This window comes from Bufo gargarizans, chromosome 2, assembly GCF_014858855.1.
Source record: "Bufo gargarizans isolate SCDJY-AF-19 chromosome 2, ASM1485885v1, whole genome shotgun sequence".
In the NCBI taxonomy this organism is placed as follows: Eukaryota; Metazoa; Chordata; class Amphibia; order Anura; family Bufonidae; genus Bufo; species Bufo gargarizans.
In genome coordinates, this window is record NC_058081.1 from 413,178,284 (window position 1) to 413,201,813 (window position 23,530).

Genomic DNA, 23,530 nt, shown 5'->3' on the forward strand with positions numbered 1-23,530 from the left:
TGGATCTATTTTCTTGTTCCATATTTTATTTGCGTTTTTATTGCGGTTCTTTTCATCAGGTTACTTTTTTAGTCTTTCTTATATATTTAAATAGTAGGCTATTAAACATCACCTCAACATAATTTCTCATACAATTTTTTCATAAATTTTTCTTCCTATTTCCCCATATACAGGTTTTTCTTTTCTTCACATATCATTTAAAAATCAATCAGCATTTACTAAAAATCATTATTTAAACAAATTCTATTAAGATGAATAAATATATGCGAATTTTACAGCCTTGATATTTCCTCTTTATTAGCAGGTACCCGCAGATACATTTATAAGAAAAAACGCATATGTGATTTTATTGCGTTTTTTTGGGAGACTGCCCAAATTTTAGTACTTATGCTATTCTTGGGATTCTCAGATTGTTCAAATTTATAAGGAGCCAATTCAAATATTTCATACATTAATTTTCTTAAATATCTTTCATCCTCTCTCTTAAATATGGATATAGAAGGGGAAGGGTGGCCTGTGTGGGGTGGAGGATATATAGCAATATAGCGAATATTCGAAAAAAACTAATATAGAGCAATTTAGCTAATATAGTGCTATAATCTTCTTTGTCTAAGTTAAAAAATTCGCAATAAAAATTCGAATTACGAAAATTCGCATATTACACAATCATTACCTTGCCGATTTTTTCAAGAAAAAAAATTTGTGCATTTTCGAATATGACCTCTGCCGCTCATCACTACTCCTAAAGTCAAGTATATTGCAGCCTTCTTATTGGCCCACAAGCTAGAAGCAGGAAGGGATCATGATTCATGTATACTGATAAAAAAAAAAAAAAATAATCGGAAAAACGAATATTCGAAATTACGAATATATATAACTATTCAAAATTTTCACGAATTTTCGAAGTACCTATATTCGCGATAAAAATTCGAAATTCGAATATTCGTGATCAACACTAGTATTTAACACAGAAAAATTTGTGAATTTCACCTGAAAATGTCACAGACAAATTAGTGTTTTTTTTGTTTTTTTTACCTGTCTACTAGGTATAACACTGGTGTATCGCACCCAAAAATTGGTGCATTTCACCCGAAAATGTAGCAGACAAATTAGTGCATTTTTTTTACCTGTCTACTAGGTATAGAAGTGGAATATCACATCCTAAAATTTAGTAAATTTCACCTGAAAATTTAACAGACAAATTAGTGAAATGACATAAAATAAAATACGTACAAATTAAAAAAATTCAACTTGATTTATGAGGTGGAGGTCCATATAGAGTAGGAGTTTGAGTAGGCAGTGGACGTAGCGGTGTAGGTGGAACCGGCGGTGGAGGAGGACGAGGTAGCCAACGCTGGTTTTTGGTTTTATTTTTATTTATTTTTTTCTATTAGGGTACACTCCAAAAGAGTGGGAATATCCAAAATACAAGAATGAGCAGTTGCGCTGTAGTATAACAATGGCTGGTTAATGCCGGTATACATGTCTATTCTGCACAAGATACGGACAAGTTCTGTTGGATCCATGCCTGGTTCATTTTAATGAATGTGAGTTTGTCCACGTAAACACACGTTGAGATAATACACTGGCTGCAGGGCAGGCCAGCACCTCCAAGGCGTAAAGGGCAAGCTCAGGCCATGTGCCCAATTTGGAGACCCAGAAGTTGAAGGGGGCAGACCCGTCATTCAGTACATGTAGGCGTGTGTCCACATACTGCTCCACCATGTTGCAGAAATGCTGCCTCCTGCTAAGACGTTCAATATCAGCTGGTGGTGCTGGTTGTTGTGGCGTGCTGACAAAGCTTTTCCACATTTTGGCCATGCTAACCCTGCCTTCTGAGGTGCTGGCGGTGCCCCAGCTGCGTTGGCGACCTCTTCCTCTGCCTTCGCCTTCTGATTCCACTGTGCTCCCGCTGTCCGGTGGGAATGCCACCAGCAGCGAGTCTATTAGCGTGCGCTTGTACTCACGCATCTTACGATCACGCGCCAGTGAGTGAATTAAGGACAGTATGTTGTCCTTGTAACGGGGATCCAGCAGCGTGGCCACCCAGTAATCAGCAAAAGTTAGAATGTGGGCAACTTGGCGCTTGTTGCGGAGACACTGCAGCATGTAATCGCTCATGTGTGCCAGGCTGCCCAGAGGCAACGAAAAGCTGTCCTCTGTGGGAGGTGTATCGTCTGTGTCCTCTGTATCCCCCCAGCCACGCATCTGTAATAGCCATGAGCTGGTCTGGGTGCTATCCTGCTGTGAACATGGTTCCTACTCCTCCATCTCCTCCTCATTCTCCACCTCCTCATCCTCCAGAACTGTGCCCTGGCTGGACAATTGTGTACCTGGCATTTGTGGGTGCAGGAACCCACCCTCGGAGCTACTTGTGAAACCCTATGAAATGATCCCTCTTCCTCCTCCTCCTGTTCCATATCCTCTTCCATCATTGCCAGCAGCGTTTTTTCAAGGAGGCATAGAAGTAGGATAGTAACACTGAGAACGGCGTTATCGGCACTGGCCCTCTTGGTGGAGTACTCGACACAGCGCAACAAGGAACACAGGTCTCGCATGGAGGCCCAGTCATTGGTGGTGAAGTGGTGTCGTTCCGCAGAGAGACTCACCCATGCGTGCTGCAGCTGAAACTCCACAATGGCCTGCTGCTGCTCGCACAGTCTGGCCAGTATGTGCAAGGTGGAGTTCCACCTTGTGGGCACGTCGCATATGAGGCGGTGAGTGGGAAGGCCAAAGTTACGCCGCATCGCTGACAGGCGAGCAGCAGCAGGATGAGAACTCCGAAAGCGTATACAGACGGCCCGCACTTAATGAAGCAGCTCTGACATATCGGGGTAATTTTTAAGGAATCTCTGCACCCCCAAATTCAGCACATGCGCCAAGCAAGGGATGTGCGTCAAACCGGCTAGTCCCAGAGCTGCTATGAGATTTCGCACATTATCGCACACCACCAGGCCGGGCTTGAGGCTCACTGGCACCAACCACTCATCGGTCTGTTGTTCAAGGCCCGTCCACAGCTCCTGCGCGGTGTGGGGTTTGTCCCCCATACAGATAAGTTTTAAAACTGCCTGCTGTCGTTTACCCCTGGCTGTGCTGAAATTGGTGGTGAAGGTTTTACGCTGACCGGATGAGGAGCCGGTAGAGGATGAGGAAGCGGAGTAGGAGGAGGAAGCAACATGGGGCAAACTGAAGCGCCCTGCAATCCTCGGTGGTGGAAGGACATGCACCAAATTGCTATCCTCCTTAGGCCCAGGAACCACTGCATTTACCCAGTGTGCTGTTATGGAGATATAACATCCCTGACCGTGCTTACTGGTCCACGTATCCATAGTGAGGTGCACATTGCCACAGATGGCATTGCGCAGTGCACAACTGATTTTGTCCCCCATTTGTTTGTGCAGGGAAGTGATGTCAAGACTGGAAAAGTAGTGGCAGCTGGGCATGACGTTCTGTGGCACAGCCACCGCCATAAGGCTTTTAAAACTTTCTGTCTCCACCAGATGGAATGACAGAATTTTAAAGGCCAGTCATTTTGAAATGCTGTCATTCAGGGACAGGGATCGTGGGTGGGTAGAGGATTACTTCCTCTTCTGCTCCAGTGTTTGGGAGATGGAGAGCTGAATGCTTCCATGGGACATTGTGGAGATGCTTGGTGACCCAGATGGTGGTGTTGCTGGCAGATTCTCTATTTGTGGGGTGGCAGGTGGCACTGTCACTCCAGAGGTGGATGAAGAGGCTGAAACGGCAAAGAAGAGGAAGCAGGAGGACCCAGAGACCTTTCTTGGTTTTTGAGGTGTCTACTCCACTGCAGCTCGTGCTTTGCCCTTAGATGCCTGGTCATGCAGGTCGTGCTCAGGTTGAGAACGTTTATGCCTCGCTTCAGGCTCTGATTACACAGCGTGCAAACCACTTGTGTCTTGTCGTCAGCACATTGTCTGAAGAACTGCCACGCCAGGGAACTCCTTGGAGCTGGCTTTGGTGTGCTCGGTCCCTTGCTGCGGTGGGCAGTAGCAGGTGTACTGTCTATGTGACGGCCGCTCCTCTTTTGCACCCTGCTCCCTCTTCTGCTGTGCTGGTGGCTCTGTGCGACCACCGCCTCTTCCTCCAAACTACATATGTCACTCGCATGACCTTGATTCCATGTGGGGTCGAGGACCTCATCGTCCTCCACATCATCTTCCACCCAGTCTTCACCCCTGCCCTCCTTGTCGGTCTGCACACTTTCAAAACCCATAGCAGTTTGCACCTGTGTTTCGTCATCATCCAGGACGTGCTGCGATTGTCCTTCCATGTACTCATAATGAAACATAAGTGGTTGGGCATCTGTGGCACTTCTGGGGCAGGGCTAGGTGGATGTCCCTGGGAATCCCTGCTAACAGAGTCATCAAAAAGCATAAGAGACTGCTGCATGCCTTGGGGTTCATACTGCTTGGCTGATTTGCAAGGGGGTGAGGTGAAAGACTGATGGACATCGTCTGCAGGTGTCAACTCTGATCTTTCAGCAGAAGACTAGGTGGGAGACAATGTAATGGAACTGAAGGCACTGTCAGCAACCCAATCTACTATCTCCTGTACTTGTTCTGGCCTCACCATTCGTAGAGCCGCATTAGGCCCGACCAAATACCGCTGAAGGTTCTGTCGCCTACTCTCACCTGAGGAAGGTGTTTCACTTGTGCGTGTAGCTGGCACAGATCGAGCATGTCCTCTCCCTGCAACAGGAGCTAGACCAGCAGCACCAGGATTGGGGCACGTCCCTTATTTGACGCTCTCATTATTTCTCAACTTTAGGATCTTGCCCAAAATGGGTGGTTTTTTTTAATAACAGACTAGAACAACAGTATCTTTTGCGAAATTAAGATTTTTGCCTTAAATGGGTATTTTTTTAATGCTAGAATAGCACAATTGTAACTAAGGCGTGTATCTCACACATACAGATGCAGACAAGTCCGCAAATTAAGTATTTTCCCCTAAATGGGTGTTTTTTAAAACCCAGAAAAATAGCTGTATTTCTAGCTTAAATTGCACACTGACTAATGCGGCAGAGGCCCCAGATTTTGCCCAAAATGGGTGTTTTTTCAAAGCCAGAAAATTATTGAAGTATTTCAAAGGCTGCAATACTAAGTATTTTGCCCAAAATGGGTGTTTTTTGTTTTTTGAATAACAGAATATGACAGCAGTATATAACGCTTGAATTCCACACTGACAGATGCAGACAAGGCCGCAAATTAAGTATTTTCCCCTAAATAGGTGTTTTTTAAAACCCAGAAAAATAGCTGTATTTCTAGCTTAAATTGCACACTGACTAATGCGGCAGAGGCCCCAGATTTTGCCCAAAATGGGTGTTTTTTCAAAGCCAGAAAATTATTGAAGTATTTCAAAGGCTGCAATACTAAGTATTTTGCCCATAATGGGTGTTTTTTTTAATAACAGAATATGACAGCAGTATATAACGCTTGAATTTCACACGTAAAGATGCAGGTTAATTCCAGTACTGATGGTATTTATTTATTTTAGGAGGCTTATGAAAAATAGCTCACTGAAATATATAGTCGGGCAAGGTATACACGGCATGATCATAATATTACATCAGTCCAAGCAACAGCTGGGAGAATATCCAGACCTTGCTATAAGGTCGGCTGATAAGAGAGGCTCAGTCATAGTTATGGATAGGGAGGTATATTTTGAACAGATGATGGGTTTCTTGTCGTCGGATGCCTCCACATACAGGAAATTACAAGAAAATCCTTTAGTGAAATATCAAAAGGATTATATTGCGCTTCTAGATAAAGGTAAAAACAATGGTGTCTTCAATGACAACCAATATGATTTCCTGAATGTGGTGACACCGATAACACCCATTATACATGCACTCCCGAAAAATACACTAAAAACGGAATCCTCCCCCATTGAGGCCAATTGTCTCTGGTATAGGATCTCTCCTAGACAAGGTGGGTGCGTGGCTTGATGGTATACTACAACCCCTTGTAAAAAAATTGCCAAGTTATCTTAAAGATACAACCGATGTCCTCAGAGCACTTTCAGACAGGGTGTGGGAAAAACATTTTACATGGCTGACCATCAATGTTATTTCTTTATATCCATCTATACCCCATGATATAGCCCTCAAGAACTTGAGTACCATTTGCATAGATACAGTAGTCATTCTACCAATGTTATAGACTACATTCTAGATGTAACAGGTTTTTTACTGACACATAACTATTTTTGCTTTAATAATGAATGTTTACTACAGATTCGAGGAGTTTCAATGGGGGCTAAGTTTTCTCCATCCCTAGCAAATTTGACCATGGGTTATTGGGAGGAATGTTTTATTTTCTCAGAATTGAATAAATTTGCTGGCAACATCGTCTGGTATGGCAGATACATCAATGATTTGCTCCTCATTTTTAGTAGCGATGTGTCTGTTATACCCTTTGTTGAATTCGCCAACATGAATGTGTACAATTTGGATGGATATGGATATGCATAATATGTGCTTTTTGGATCTGAAATGAATAGGTATTCCAGATAAAATTATTTATACGAAGACTTATTGCAAAGAGATATCTGGTAATACTGATGGATGCTCAGGCGAGCTCAAAATATAGCCAAGAATAAAAATAGAAATAATCTCCTCTTCAAATACCATAGGTATGATTCGAAAAGTGGAACTGTCAATAAAAATAAACCAACATTAGTACTTACCTACAGTTGACAGTTTCCTCTCATAAAACAAGTGGTCACCGGTGCCTTCAATTCCTGTTTGAGGACGAAATTCTGTAAGATACCCTCAAAAAAGGATGTAGGATTGTCTCACGTCGGTCCCGTACACTTGCTAATATTTTGTCCCCTTCATTATTAAAAAGCAAAAAAACGAATTAATAATACCTGGTTAAAATACCAGGGGTTTACAAAATGTGGAAGACATTCATGCAAAACTTGCAATTTTGCACAATGCACTACGACCTTTGACAATGCTCTGTATATGGAAAGTTTTAAAATAAAAATATTATATAAACTGTAATTCTACAGGGGTAATATATGTTGTAAGATGCATCAGTTGTGATTTGATGTATGTGTGTAGTACCGGAAGGCAATTCAAAACTAGGATACGTGAACATTTAAATTACATAGCTAATCCCAGAGCTTTAGTAATATCAAGCACAGCAAACCATTTTATTAATAGACATAACAGAAATGTGGCTAGCTTTCGAGCATACGCAATCGAAAAAGTGTCGGCTGCGCGAACAAGGGGATTAAGGTGAGTAAATTTTGTATTTATTTTTTTAACCGTTCCAGCCCTATTGTTCTATGCATTTTGTATTCAGAATGCTATTATTTTCCCTTATAACCATGTTATAAGGGGAAATAATACAATCTACACAACCTTGAACCCAAACCTGAACTTCTGTTTATTGCACCCGTGCAATAAAAACTGAACAACGGAACACAATCGCAGTCAAAACTGACTGCAATTGGGTACCGACTCGTGCGGGTTTGCCACAACGCATCCGGACCTTATCCGGACACGCTCGTGTGAAAGAGGCCTAATTGTCACGAGGGTGTCAAGAGCCACGTCTGACTCTGTTATACCCGGGGTCAAGAAGTCGCAGCGGGTGGCTGCGCGCTTTATGTCTAAAGATAGTGCTGTTACTTAATGGTAGATTTCTGGGTTTGCTTTGCAATCCATTTTGTCTCACTCAGGGATCCGTAGCTTCTTCTCCTCAGCTGTTTCTTGTCCAGCTCCCAATCTCCTTATATTCCCCTCTCCCACTTCTCTGGTTGCCAGATATAGAGCTTCCTGCCTGGACTTCTATACTGACCCACTGGAACTGAGTTGCTGTTATCCCTGGTTGTCGTACCAGAGCATTACCCTCCGGATCTCTGTTGGTTGTTTGTTGTCGCACACCTGGGACTATATGTTTTGTCAGTATTGTCTGTCTTCTCCCTAGTGTTTCCCTTTAGTGTTAGTGGTGCAGACTAGTGTTCCCACCGCCCTATTCACTATGTAGGGCTCATCTTAGGGAAAGCCAGGGTTTAGCAACGTGATCGGCGTACGGGTGAGAAACTAATCTAGGGACGTCAGGGCAGTCAGGTGCCAGCCTCAAGGTGATTTAGGGGTCACCATCTTTCCCTCTCCCTTGGACGGGGCTTTCCTTTTCCCTCCCTTTGCGTCACGTATGTGATCGGCACGCCGGTCGTGATACTAATGGACAGACCCTAATAGATGTCCACTGACTGACCGTAATGGACGGACAATAATGAATGAATACTGACAATTTTAGACGGACCCTGATAGGTGCCCAATGACCGACAGTTATGGATGGACCCTCATTAATGCCGACTGACCAACAGTAAAGTACGGACAGTATTTCTGGAATGTAATAATATTGCAGGTTATAGTTAAAAGATTTCTGGAGAAGGGTCGTTGATCCAGGGAGTTATTATGATTGTCAGTCAGGAAGGATTTTTTCCCCTAAAAGGAGTAAAATTGGCTTTGACCTCATGAAGGGATTTTTTTTTTTGCCTTCCTCTGTATGTTAGTATGTACTGAATATTGCACAGTATTACTAAACACACTATCAGTGATTAAGCTTTAAACATTTAACTTACTATATTCATGTTTTTCGTGTATCAAAAGTAAAGTGTATTTTTTATATATCCAAGAGAACTATTTACCTAGTAGGCATTGCGAGGCAGTGACATACAGTACAGACCAAAAGTTTGGACACACCTTCTCATTCAAAGAGCTTTCTTTATTTTCATGACTATGATAACTGTAGATTTACACTGAAGGCATCAAAACTATGAATTAACAGATGTGGAATTATATACATAACCAAAAAGTGTGAAACAACTGAAAATATGTCATATTCTAGGTTCTTCAAAGTAGCCACCTTTTGCTTTGATTACTGCTTTGCACACTCTTGGCATTCTCTTTATGAGCTTCAAGAGGTAGTCACCTGAAATGGTTTTCCAACAGTCTTGAAGGAGTTCCCAGAGATGCTTAACACTTGTTGGCCCTTTTGCCTTCACTCTGCGGTCCAGCTCACCCCAAACCATCTCGATTGGGTTTAGGACCGGTGACTGTGGAGGCCAGGTTATCTGGTGCAGCACCCTATCACTCTCCTTCATGGTCAAATAGCCCTTACACAGCCTGGAGGTGTGTTTGGGGTCATTGTCCTGTTGAAAAATAAATGATGGTCCAACTAAACGCAAACCGGATGGAATAGCATGCCGCTGCAAGATGCTGTGGTAGCCATGCTGGTTAAGTATGCCTTCAATTTTGAATAAATCCCCAACAGTGTCACCAGCAAAGCACCCCCACGCCATCACACCTCCTCCTCCATGGGAATCAGGCATGTAGAGTCCATCTGTTCACTTTTTCTGCCTCGCACAAAGACACGGTGGTTGGAACCAAAGATCTCAAATTTGAACTCATCAGACCACAGCACAGATTTCCACTGGTCTAAATGTCCATTCCTTGTGTTCTTTAGCCCAAACAAGTCTCTTCTGCTTGTTGCCTGTCCTTAGCAGTGGTTTCCTAGCAGATATTCTACCATGAAGGGCTGATTCACACAGTCTCCTCTTAACAGTTGTTCTAGAGATGTGTCTGCTTCTAGAACTCTGTGTGGCATTGACCTGGTCTCTAATCTGAGCTGCTGTTAACCTGCAATTTCTGAGGCTGTTGACTCGGATGAACTTATCCTCCGCAGTAAAGGTGACTCTTGGTCTTCGTTTCCTGGTTTCCTGGGGCGGTCCGCATGTGAGCCAGTTTCTTTGTAGCGCTTGATGGTTTTTGTGACTGCACTTGGGGACACTTTCAAAGTTTTCCCAATTTTTCGGACTGACTGACCTTCATTTCTTAAAGTAATGATGGCCACTCGTTTTTCTTTACTTAGCTGCTTTTTTATTGCCATAATACAAATTCTAACAGTCTATTCAGTAGGACTATCAGCTGTGTATCCACCTGACTTCTCCACAACGCAACTGATGCTCTTAACCCTATTTATAAGGCAAGAAATCCCACTTATTAAACCTGACAGGGCACACCTGTGAAGTGAAAACCATTTCAGGTGACTACCTCTTGAAGCTCATCAAGAGAATGCCAAGAGTGTGCAAAGTAGTAATCAAAGCAAAAGGTGGCTACTTTGAAGAACCTAGAATATGACATATTTTTAGTTGTTTCACACTTTTTTGTTATGTATATAATTCCATATGTGTTAATTCATAGTTTTGATGCCTTCAGTGTGAATCTACAATTTTCATAGTCATGAAAATAAAGAAAACTCTTTGAATGAGAAGGTGTGTCCAAACTTTTGGTCTGTACTGTATATAAGGGAAGATGTGTGTCTCCTAGAATGGTGCAGGAAGCCTATTAGAGGAGATGTATGGTATGATTTGCTGTGTTTTCCCAACGATCACCTGGACTGAGGTGAGGCCAGGTGCGATAATCACTTGGGGATAAAGCAAACCTCAGTATGGAGGAGGAGTTAGGCCCCCCCAGGGAACAGACCTGTAGAGGGCCTGTGTGGTCCCAGCCAGGAGGGCTGAATGGCCACAAGGCTGAGGAAGGGGGGACCCTTCAAGTTTGGGGAGACCCTGAAGAAGAGAGGTGTTGCACAGTCAGAGTCAGAAGGACTGCTGGACCATATCAAGCATATTTAGCTGCTTCCACCAGGAGGACTGGTGGGTTGCACTGGTTGCAGCTAGGAGGCTGTCTGACTGAAGCCAAATACCGCATTGTGAACACTGACCTAGAGGGAGACCTCTGTATAGTGAGTGCCTAGCCGGGCAAGGGTTTATCGTTTTGTGTTGATGTAACACGTTGTGAGGTGCAGCTGAGACTTGATAGTGAAAAGTGATACCAAACTTGGAAGTGTGATGTGCTGTGTGACAAATAAAGCACTGTTTGAGCTTGAAAACCTCCTGTTTGATGCAAAGTCTGTCATTGCCGACCCCTGAGAGACAGCGATTTCTTACAGTATACTGTGTAATTGATACTTTTAATGGACCAATATAAAACTTTAGATTTGTGCAGCTCACTACCACCTTTAAAAATCCGCTATTAACATAGGGGAAATTAAAGTTCTCAGAGTTGGTAGTAATATGCCATTATTTTTCTTGTCTGTATCTCCCAAAATGCTTGTCACAAGAGAAAGTTGAAATACCATAGATACTTGACATGCACCTGACTCGAGTAGTGTTCATGTCAAATTTGGGAAACTGCAAGCAATATGATAAAAAAATAATAATAATAATTGACCCCCCCCCTTTATTTCTGCACCTCTATTTTGATGCTCATTGCCTTTTTTTTATGATAACACCTTTAACAGCATGTTCTGGAAGAAGCTTTTAAGGCGAAACTCAAGCTAGGTCAGACCTTGACCTTGTTATATTTGATATGCCTTTCTAATTTGTATGTTTGTGGGTATAATAAATTCTGTTTCTGTGATATTTCACCATTATATGTAGCTGCATTCAAAATAGTTGCATACTGAGTTTCTCTGATATTTCACCATTATATGTAGCTATATGCAAAATAGTTGCATACTATATATCACCCATTAAGGGTGCATTCACCTCAGCATTTTGCTTTTCGTTTTTCTGATCCGCCAGAAGAAGAGAGAATAAAAAAATAAAAAAAAACTGATCCTGTAAAAAAAGATCCTGTTGCATCAGTTCGGTTACATTAACACATGGGTGTCAAACATGCGGCCCGGCAAGTATTTCTGAACATGAGCGCGCTGCTATCGGCGCGCTCATGTTCTCTCAGCAGCACGGGGAGAAGGAAGCTGTCCTCCCTCCCCCTGTGCTGCTGCCGCTGCCACCAATGAGAAGAGAGGGGGGGAGGAGGGGCGGGCGCACTGCGCCACCAATGAGAATAGAGGGGGGGAGGAGGGGCGGGCGCACTGCGCCACCAATGAGAATAAAGGGGGGGGGGCGCACTGCGCCACCAATGATTGGACTATTTCCACATAGAGCGGCGCCCAGCACTCACCATTAGTCCTGGGTGCCGCTCCGTTCGCCCGCAGTGCCCCATTACTGTCTCCTCTCCTGCTCCACATGCTGCTTACTATCGGAGCGATGGGAGGAGACATCAGCTTCACTAGTGGGCGTTCCTTCTCCCTGCGCTGCGATTGGACAGCGCTACAGCCAGGAAGAAGGAACGCCCACTAGTGAAGCTGATGTCTCCTCCCATCACTCCGATAGTAATCAGCAGCATGTGGAGCAATAGAGGAGACAGTAATGGAGCACTGCAGTCGAACGAGCGGCGCCCAGGACTAATGGTGAGTGCTGAGACATCGCTGGGCGCCGCTCTGTGTGGCCTGATAGTGAAAGTAGTTTAACACAATACAGGAGGCGGGTGCCGGCAGCAGAATCGCATTGCCGGCACCCTGCCCCTGACAGGGAGCTGCGATCAGAGGCAGTTAACCCCTTAGGTGCCGCACCTGAGGGGTTAACTGCTGATCTGCCAGTACCCGCCTCCTGTATAAAGGGGTAATTTATCATTGGTGGTGCAGTGTGCCCCCCCCTCAACCCCCCCCCCATCCCATTAAAATCATTGGTGGCACAGTGCGCCAGCCCCTCTCAACCCCCCCAGTATTGAAATCATTGGTGGCAGTGGCCACAGGGACCTCTCCCCTCCCCCTCATTGGTGGTGCAGTGGCAGCTTCTGATCGGAGCCCCAGCTGTGTAAGCCTGGGGCTCCGATCAGTTACCATGGCAGCCAGGACGCTACAGAAGCCCTGGTTGCCATGGTAACATCCCTGATGCTGTGTGCACAAGGCACAGAGCAGTAGGGACAGTGTGAAGTCCTATTCACCCTGATAGAGCTGAATAGGACAAGGGATGAAGGATCCCAGGTTCTCGCCCCTAAGGCTACTTTCACACTTGCGTTCAGAGCGGATCCGTCTGAGACGGATCCGCTCATATAATGCAGACGGTGGATCCGTTCAAAACGGATCCGTCTGCATTATATTGTAAAAAAAATTCTAACTGTGAAAGTAGCCTGAACGGATCCGTCCAGACTTTTACATTGAAAGTCAATGGGGGACGGATCCGTTTGAAGATTGAGCCATATTGTGTCATCTTCAAACGGATCCGTCCCCATTGACTTCCATTGTAAGTCTGGACGGATCCGCACGCCTCCGCACGGCCAGGCGTTTTTTTTTTATGCGGCCCACATAAACTTAAATTTAGTTTTTTTGGCCCATGTTAGCCTTTGAGTTTGACATGCTTGCATTAACATGACCATATGAATGAGACCGCATCCGTTCCTCAATTTTGTGGAACGGGTACAGATCCTTTCATTTCTATGGGGCATAAAAATAAATAAATGGAACATGTCCTATTGACAAGAATAGGCATTTCTATGATAGTGGCAGCATGTGCGGTCCACAAATTGCGGAATGCATATAGGCTGGTATCCGTGTTTTGTGGATCCGCAATTTTTGTTTCCTCAAAACACTGCAGCCGTGTGAATGTAGCCTTATGCATAAGATTGCATATGATAATTTGTATATTTTTTATTTTTATTTTTATTTATTTTTTTTATTTTTTTCAGGATCCTGTAAAAAAAGGATTCTGTTGCACCAGTTGTCATCCATTTGAGCCATCGCCATCTGAGATCCGTTTATTAGACAGAAAAAGTACTGCACGCAGGACTTTTTTCCCTATAAAAAAAACTAATCTCAGACGGAAATGGCTCAAACAGATGACAACTGATATAACCGGATACATTTTTTTATAGGATCAAAAACGGATCCTGTTGCATCAGTTGTCACCCGTGTGTTTTTCTTTTTTTTTTTTTTTTCTCTCTCTCGCTCTTCTTCTGACGGATCAGAAGAACGGAAAGCTAAACAGTGATGTTAATGCACCCTAACTTCCATTGTATGAAAATATATACTATATGTGTGATACAATAGACTTGTAAAAAGCATAAATAGGGAATATAATCTACACATAGACTATATAAAAAAAAAAAAAAGCCCAGTAGAAGCTTGAGGTTTGTTATTTTAGAATTTTAAATAGGTTGTCCCAAAAGTCAGATAGGTATAGATATTTGAAGCACTCACTAATAGTGATAAGCGTGAGGGGCCATATTCGATTTTGCAATATTTTGCAAATATTGAATTGAATATTCATCTTATATTAGTCAAAATTGAATATTTGTCATTATTCTATTTATCGCAAATAATATGCAATTTAATTATTTGCGTATTGTGATTTTCTTTTAACTGTATAAGGCAACTTTCCTATTGGTTGGCTGTGGCTAATATGTGTATTTTACGAATATTCACTATATTGCTATATATTCTTGTTTTAGAATATTACGAATATTCGAAAAAACTAATTTATAGCGATATAGCGAATATTCGTAAAAAAAAAACACATATAGACTGCAATTTAGCAAATATAGTGCTATTTTTTTTATAGTCTAATTTTCTTTGTCTCTTCTGAGGTTCAGATTTGGAAAAAATGTACGCTATAAAAAAAATAAAATACTATAGCACTATTAGCTAAATTGCAGTCTATATGTGTATTTTATGAATATTCGCTATATTGCTATAACTTTGTGTTTTAGAATATGATGACTATTCTAAAAAACAAAGTTATAGCGAATATATTAGTTATTTAGAATATTCGTGTTTTTTTTTTTGTTAAAAAAAAAAAAATCTGTACTGTTATTTTACTTTGGCATAGTCCTCCCCAACAAGCGTCCCCGTCACCATGGGAACGCCTGTGGGTTAGAATATACAATAGGATCTGAGTTTTCACGATCTCAGGGAAAACTCAGATCCAATGGTATTTTCTAACCAACAGGCATTCCCATGGTGACGGGGACGCTTGTCGGGGAGGAGTATGCGAACAACTGTACAGATCGGGGGGAAAAATTTTGAATATTCTAAATAACGAATATATTCCCTATATTGCTATATATTTGTTTTTTAGAATATTCATCATCCTATTTTCCATATGAAAACATGATTCCTTCCTGCTTAAGTTGCTTGTGGGCCATTCACCCACATCCAGTGAGTTCTACATTCGAAAATTGTTCTGAGGGGAGTCCAGTACTTATCACATTGATCACATTGTCTCCCTGGACATTGAAGTGCGCATGCTCACCTCGTGTCCTACTGGAAGTAGTAACCAAAGATAACCAGGTACAAACAAAGCAATTACAAAACATTATACTAATTCATGGGGTCTTAAACTTTGGACACATTTATGGTCAAGGTTGTGAGGTTAATAATACTCTTTTAAATAAAGTGGCTGTGTGATCATTTGGCGTTCCAGCTAGGTAGACTGTCATTTGGGATTATACTATTCTGGGAGACTCCAAAAACATATTTTAGATAGCTTTAAAGGGGCTGTGCCCCAGGATAGGAGATGGATAGTTATCTGATTGTTGGGGGTACAAATGCTGGGACCACCACCAATCCAGAGAAAGGGGGTGCTGTTGTCTTGTTCTAATGGAGCGAAAGAACATGCATGCAACCTGGTGCTTTATTCATTCCTCTGATCCAGGAGAACCCTAATTTCTCTGGAACAATTGGGGTCTCAGCGTTTGGACACCAGTGATCAGTTGGTTCTCAACAATCCTCTGGATATCATAAACTTGACACAATTCCTTTAATAACTTTCATTTTTAATCCTTTAGTAGTTCGCTTTCTATTAAACATGCTTACTATACTGTTGCTTTTTGAGCTGTGTGTACTTATTTGGCTGCATCGTTAGAGTACATCAGAAGTTCTGGATATAAAGTTGGCAATTAGGGTCCGAAGAGAAAATTTTCATGTTTTTGCATACCATTTCAAGAAGAAATGCATTTCCTTTTTGAATGATATCTAATGGAAGTGATCATGTAATAGTAAAACCAGAGAAATCATTATAGCAAAGAAAGTTTGCAATACGGACAACCCCTACATCAGTGGCGTAGTTAGAAATGACTGGGCCCCGAAGCAAATTTTTGAATGGGGCCCCCTCTCCCAGTAATTTTTTCACAACCCCTTCCTTTCATGCCACCCCCATTCCTGTTAGTAAAGATAACTCTCTCAGGCCAGGCCCAGCAGCTGTTCCATCCGTCTATACTGCCACTGTATATAATTTAATTGTGTAATACTGTTGAGGGGGCCCTGACAAAATCTTTTAGTCCTCCTCCTCCTGGATGGGCCCCTTCTGGGTCAGGGCTCCAAAGCAGCCTCTCCCCCTGCTTCCCCTATAGCTACGCCCCTGCCCTTCATGTTCCTACAAGTTGCAGAGACATCCATAGATTATCCATAATATTCATGTTTTAGATATTGCTTCATTTAACAAATCTGCTATTATTATAGACCCCTCTTCTTGGTGCTGGAATACGAATTCACGAAAAAAGAATTACTGAAGATCTTCGCCCTTTCCATGACCGAATGGAGGAATGTTTTAGGAATCTAAAAATAAAGGTTGAAAAGCAATATGGTGTGAGAGAATTGGTAAGATGCTATTTCTGTGTTGCCATGTATACTTAACTAATCAGTTTTTTTCCCCCACAACTTTGTATAGGTAGTACACATAAGGGCGGGTTCTCACCAGTGTTACAAATTCTTTTATAACAAAGTTGCAAATTGCGAATGCAAATTGGAAGCCTTTAAGAAGCATTCTGTTTTGCTCTATCCAAATACATGTCTATGGGGACAAATAACGGTTCCGCTTATTTACATTATACGTGACGGAAAAAAGTATTTTTTTTTTCAGTCATGCAGAAAGGAACCGTTATTTGTGCCCTTAGACATGCATTAGGATGGAGCAAAATGAAATGTCTTTTAAAGGGTTCTCTCTGTTATAACACTATAAGGAATTCCTAGTGCTTAAAAGACTGTGTGACATGATGCACGCCAACATCAAAAAGTAGAGCAACTGATACAGGCAGGGACAGTACATGTCTTTTACGGCCTTTGGGTCAATGTCTTGTGTAGCATCGAGGCCAGATCCTGCTGATACCTTGACATTTGTTTTATTCTGGTTCCCCCATAAGATGCTCTACCTCCTCTGCAATGCATATCATCCTGTCCCCAACAGAAACAGGGCAGAGTTTTGCCCTTCCCTCCTTTCATATATGTTAACTTATGTGTTGCCATGCTGTCTTATAACTGATTAGACTGGGTGAAAGAAGCAACAGATCAGTTGCTAATGTGCATGAAGCATGGCTGAATACCGCATGTGCTCAAGCGCAGTGCTCGAGTCTCCTCCCTGCACGTTTGTTGGCAGCTAAGCAGCCAATAAACGTGCAGGTAAGTACTGCCCTTCACTGTAACGCCATAGCCATGTTAGTTACTGGCATTACAGTGAATGGCTGGCCAGAACGCGTCAGCGGGTGCTATATAGCACCCGGTGACACGTTTTTCAGCTCAGTGTTAGTCAGGGAGAGCTGTGCTAACGAAGGGAAAGATAGTGTAGGGAGTGAATTTTTTATTTTATTTTTTTAAGTTAAAAAACTTGTCAGAGACCCAAAAGTCCTTTTACGAACTATTGTGTGTGGCAGCAGCAATATATACAGTCAGGTCCATATATATTGGGACATTGACACAATTCTAACATTTTTGGTTCTATACTCCACCACAATGGATTTGAAATTAAATAAACAAGATTAACTGCAGACTGTCAGCTTTAATTTGAGGGTATTTACATCCAAATCAGGTGAACAGTGTAGGAATTACAACAGTTTGCATATGTGCCTCCCACTTGTTAAGGGACCTAAAGTAATGGGACATAATAATAATCATAAATCAAACTTTCACTTTTTAATACTTGGTTGCAAATCCTTTGCCGTCAATTACAGCCTGAAGTCTGGAACGCATAGATATCACCAGACGCTGGGTTTCATCCCTGGTGATGCTCTGCCAGGCCTCTACTGCAACTGTCTTCAGTTCCTGCTTGTTCTTGGGGCATTTTCCCTTCAGTTTTGTCTTCAGCATGTCAAATGCATGCTCAATCGGATTCAGGTCAGGTGATTGACTTGGCCATTGCATAACATTCCACTTCTTTCCCTTGAAAAACCCTTTGGTTGCTTTTGTAGTATGCTTTGTGTCATTGTCCATCTGCACTGTGAAGCGCCGTCCAATGAGTTCTGAAGCATTTGGCTGAATATGAGCACATAATATTGCATGAAACACTTCAGAATTCATCCTGCTGCTTTTGTCAGCAGTCACATCATCAATAAATACAAGTGAACCAGTTCCATTGGCAGCCATACATGTCAAAACCATGCCACTATCACCACCATGCTTCACTGATGAGGTGATATGCTTAGGAGCATGAGCAGTTCCTTTCCTTCTCCATACTCTTCTCTTCCCATCACTCTAGTACAAGTTGATCTTGGTCTCATCTGTCCATGGGATGTTGTTCCAGAACTGTGAAGGCTTTTTTAGATGTTGTTTGGCAAACTCTAATCTGGCCTTCCTGTTTTTGAGGCTCACAAATGGTTTACATCTTTTGGTGAACCTTCTGTATTCACTCTGGTGAAGTCTCTTGATTGTTGACTTTGACACACATACACCTACCTCCTGGAGAGTGTTCTTGATCTGGCCAACTGCTGTGAAGAGTGTTTTCTTCACCAGGGAAAGAATTATTCGGTCATCCACCACAGTTGTTTTCCGTGGTCTTCTGGGTCTTTTGATGTTGCTGAGCTCACCGGTGCGTTTCTTCTTTTTAAGAATGTTCCAAACTGTTGTTTTGGCCACACCTAATGTTTTTGCTATCTCTCTGATGGGTTTGTTTTGTTTTTTCAGCCTAATGATGGCTTGCTTCACTGATAGCGACAGTTCTTTCGATCTCATCTTGAGAGTTGACAGCAACACATATCACACTTGAAATTAACTCAGGACCTTTTATCTGCTCATTATAATTGGGATAATGAGGGAGTAACACACACCTGGCCATGGAACAGCTGAGAAGCCAATTGTCCTATTACTTTTGGTCCCTTAACAAGTGGGAGGCACATATGCAAATTGTTGTAATTCCTACACCGTTCACCTGATTTGGATGTAAATACCCTCAAATTAAAGCTGACAGTCTGCAGTTAAAGCACATCTTTTTTGTTTCATTTCAAATCCATTGTGGTGGTGTATAGAACCAAAAATGTTAGAATAGTGTCGATGTCCCAATATTTATGGACCTCATGGTATTTTTAGCGCAACTTGCGGTAAATACCTAAAACTTTACAGGCCCAAAAGTGCTTTTAAGGACTATTATGTGTAGCAGCAATATCTATTTTTAGCACATCCTGCACTAAATAGCGTGCAATAGTTAGGCTGTTGAGACAGCAACATAATCTGCACTACATCTCCTGTGTAACTTGCGCGCATCCCAAAAATATCTGACATCCAGTGTACTTTTTCAGCAGACTGTGTCCGCTGCGGACAGTGATATTACCTGGGGTACATCTCCTGTGTGACGTTTCCACATCCCAAATATATATATATTTTTTTTCGCATACACTTACAAATCCTACGCTACTGTACGTGTGAAATACTTTCAAGCATATATAACATTTATTTTGAAGAAGGTAATCAGTAAGGGCCAGGGAAGTGGCCATGATGTGGATGGTGCACGCAGAGGCCATGGCCCTGGGTACGTCAAAACTGTACCTGCTGCTAGAGAACAAGAAAAATAATCATCCACAATACCTAGATTCATGTCCCAGTATGCAAGGTGGTGCAGGACAACGCTCTCAAAGTCAGACTAGTGCGATGATGTGGTCGGTCGAATTACAACACATAATGCTTCCAGTCATTTAAGCACCACCCTGTCTTCCACCAAGTTCAGTCCCAGTAGCCAAAAGTCTGGTCAACACAATCCTCACCCTGATCCTCCTTCCTCCCACCATGGAGAGTCTTGCCAAACAAGTGATTCCACACTCGGATATTCCGAGGAGCTCTTTTCAGTGCCATTCCTCTATTTGGGGCTCTCGACAAGCTCGCTTGAAGAGGGACATGAAATCTTGTGCCCTGATTCCCAAACTCTTGAGCATCCACAGTCAGAAGAAGATGATGGTGGGGAATGGCAAATAGTGTCTCAAGAGGTTGATGGTGAGGATAAGACATGGTTGTCAATAACTGAGGTTGTTGTTAGGTTAACAAGTCAGGAGGATGACCAGAGTGAGGAAGTGGAAGAGGAGGTGGTGGACGATGAAGTCACTGACCCAACATGGGAAGGTGGCAAGCAAAGCGAGGACTACAGTACAGAGGGGGAGGGATCCGCAGCACCGCAACAGGCTGGAAGAGGTATTGGGATGGCAAAAGGTAGAAGATGGGCCACACCAAACAGGCCCGCAATTGTTCCCCGAAGAACACCCTTGTGGAAATCTCCCTTGCCAAGGGATAGGTGTTCTGCAGTCTGGCTCTTTTTTGAGGAAAGTGCAGACGACAAAAGAGTTGTCATTTGCAACCTGTGCCATACAAAAATGACCAGGGGCGTGAACACTAGCAACCTCAGCACGACCAGCATGATCCGCCGCATGGCATCAAAGCACTGTAATAGGTCGGCTGAACGCCTGGGTCCATAATCTGTGTGCACTTTTCAAAATTACTGGCCCTGGAAATGTTGCCATTTAGGCCTGTGGACACTGAGGCCTTCCGGAGCCTGAGGTTGATGTCCCCAGCCACCACTTTTTTTCACGGTATGCCATGCCCGCTTTAAACCAGCATATGTCCCATAACATCACCCATGCCCTGACCAACGCAGTTACTAGCAAGGGCCACTTAACCACTGACAATATTAGAGGTGGAAATGGTGGAAGATATTACACAGGGTGATAGCCAGACCACCCTCAGTTCGTCTTCTCAGCGCAAATTGGATGAGGAGGAGGAAGAACAGGAGACGGTTGCCTCCGCTACAGAGGGTAGTACCCATGAAAGTTTAATTCCATCTGTTCAGCGGGGATGGACAGAAGAGGATGAGGAGATTGAGAGTTATCCTCCTGATGAGGACAGCGAAGTCTTGCCTGTTGGGACTCTGGGACACATGGATGACTTTATTTTAGGCTGCCTTTCCCGTGACTCACGCATTTTATGCATTTTGGACAACACTGATTACTGGTTGTTCACCCTTCTCGACCCTCGCTACAAAGAGAACTTATCATCTCTCATTCCAGTGGTGGAGAGGATGAGCAAAATGGTGCAACACCAGAAGGTCCTTGTGGAAAAATTGCTCCAAAAATTTCCAGCTGGCTTCAGAGTACATAGTTCCTTGGGCAACCGAGGAGGGGAGACCAGGGGAACACACAGCAGTTCCAACAGAGTCAGGGCAATACACTCCAAAGCCTGGGACAGTTTCATGACACCCCGCCAGCACCATCACCCTGATGCGCGGCCTAGTTTCACAAGGAGGGAAAAATCTCAGAAGATGGTGAAGGAGTAAATAGCAGACCGTGTCAGCGTACTCATATGTCAAATGTCAAAATATGTCATAATTTCCATTCAGCGGTAAAGTTACATTGCACTACAGCCATTTACGGGGTGTATTAATAGGAAAGATACGTACGTTGTATTAGCAGTTCTGTGTTAATTTTACATTGTTTTACTTTTTGGGGGGGTTTATTAATAGTAAAAAGAATATGTCTTAATTGCCGTTTTGCGGTGAAATTAAATTGTACTACAGTTATTTACGGACGGAGTGTTTTAATAGGAAATATACATCAGTCCTAGTAGCCGTTCTGCGTAGTTGGACTCCTACACTCATAAAGCCTATGCACTAAGTGAAAGGTGCTCATATTCAGCCAAATGCTTCAGAACTCATTGGACGGCGCTTCACAGTGCAGATGGACAATGACACAAAGCATACTACAAAAGCAACCAAAGGGTTTTTCAAGGGAAAGAAGTGGAATGTTATGCAATGGCCAAGTCAATCACCTGACCTGAATCCGATTGAGCATGCATTTGACATGCTGAAGACAAAACTGAAGGGAAAATGCCCCAAGAACAAGCAGGAACTGAAGACAGCGTGCCTTACAACTACTGGGTGTCCGATTCGGACACGTGGCACGAACTGGCGCTCTACGCCTTGGAGGTGCTGCCCTTCTGCCAGCGTTTTGTCAGAGCAGGTATTTAGTGCTACTGGGGGGCATAATAACTGATAAGAGCATCCGCCTGTCATTTAAAAATGCTGACATGTTGACTCTTATAAAAATGAACAAGGCCTGGATTGCCCCTGATTTCTCTACTCCACTAGAGGAAAGCGGCCGAACATAAAGATACTCTAAATGTGTTTTTTTATAATGTACTGAATACACTGTATTCCCATGCACCCCTTCCACCACAAAAAAGGTTATATGGTTCAATCTTCCTTTTCTCGTCCTCCTCCTCTTCCATCATATCAAAATGCTTATTATTCTGCCCTCGCTCCCAATGTTTTAGATGGTCAGCTCACCAGCAGGCCCTTGCCCCTAATGTTTTTAAGGGTTACCAGCAGGCCATCAATCATAATTTTTCAAGGGTGTGTATGATGCCCTCCTTTATGTGTAATAAAGGGTGTATTGGAGTGCCGGTTCCTTGTAATTTTTGGAAGCCCTTTCACTTAGTGCATAGGCTTTATGAGTGTAGGAGTCCAACTACGCAGAACGGCTACTAGGACTGATGTATATTTTCTATTAAAACACTCCGTCCGTAAATAACTGTAGTACAATTTAATTTCAACGCAAAACGGCAATTAAGACATATTCTTTTTACTATTAATAAACCCCCCAAAAAAGTAAAACAATGTAAAATTAACACAGAACTGCTAATACAACGTACGTATCTTTCCTATTAATACACCCCGTAAATGGCTGTAGTGCAATGTAACTTTACCGCTGAATGGAAATTATGACATATTTTTTTCCCTTTTTTTCCCCTACTAATACACCCCCCCAAAAAAGTTAAACAATGTAAAATCACCCCAGAACAGCTAATAGGATGTACGTATATTTCCTATTAATACACAACGTAAATGGCTGTATCACATAGAACTTGCACCCCAATAACAAGCAAGGTTTTTTGGATTTACTAATGTATCATAGTGCAAACAACCTAAAATCAGCAGTATAACTGCAGTTTGAATCCCCAATTAGTGCAGCAAGGTGTAATAGAATCACTCCTATTACCCAGGCTGTACACTCTCCTATTGCACCCTGTTCTCCTTTTATAATGTAAATGATGCCTCCCCTATCCTTTCCTTACACCTTTTAATAATCTTTCCCTGAACTTCTAAATCATTTTTTCAGAACAATGAAGTCTTTCCTAACACTGTCCCTAGCGCCTGTCACGTCTCTCCCTGCACTAAGCACACTGAAAAATGTCTTAATCCAAGATGGCTGAGGCTATTTATAGGGCTGTGACATCACAGCTGCTGGCTGGCTGCTGATTGGCTGCATGCATGGCATTGTGGGTGATCCCTCGTTCCTAGAGTTCTTTGTTCCATGTCCTAACCCGTACAGCAGCCATTGTAGGAAAAAATGTGATTTGTTACCATGAAGTGCGAGGAAATTCGGCTTCGGTGCAAAACACATTTTTCC

The 23,530-nt window shown here is 42.8% G+C and overlaps 1 protein-coding gene across 3 annotated transcripts in view; it reads left to right on the plus strand.

The window, feature by feature from the left end:
• The window catches only part of DOCK2 (dedicator of cytokinesis 2), a 1,177,826-nt gene that overhangs the window by 1,021,677 nt on the left and 132,619 nt on the right, over positions 1-23,530 (plus strand). For all 3 annotated transcript variants that reach the window (XM_044280877.1, XM_044280878.1, XM_044280879.1), the window contains one exon: positions 16,338-16,475. In XM_044280877.1, coding sequence (XP_044136812.1) covers positions 16,338-16,475 — 138 coding nt within the window. The remainder of the gene's footprint in view (positions 1-16,337; positions 16,476-23,530) is intronic.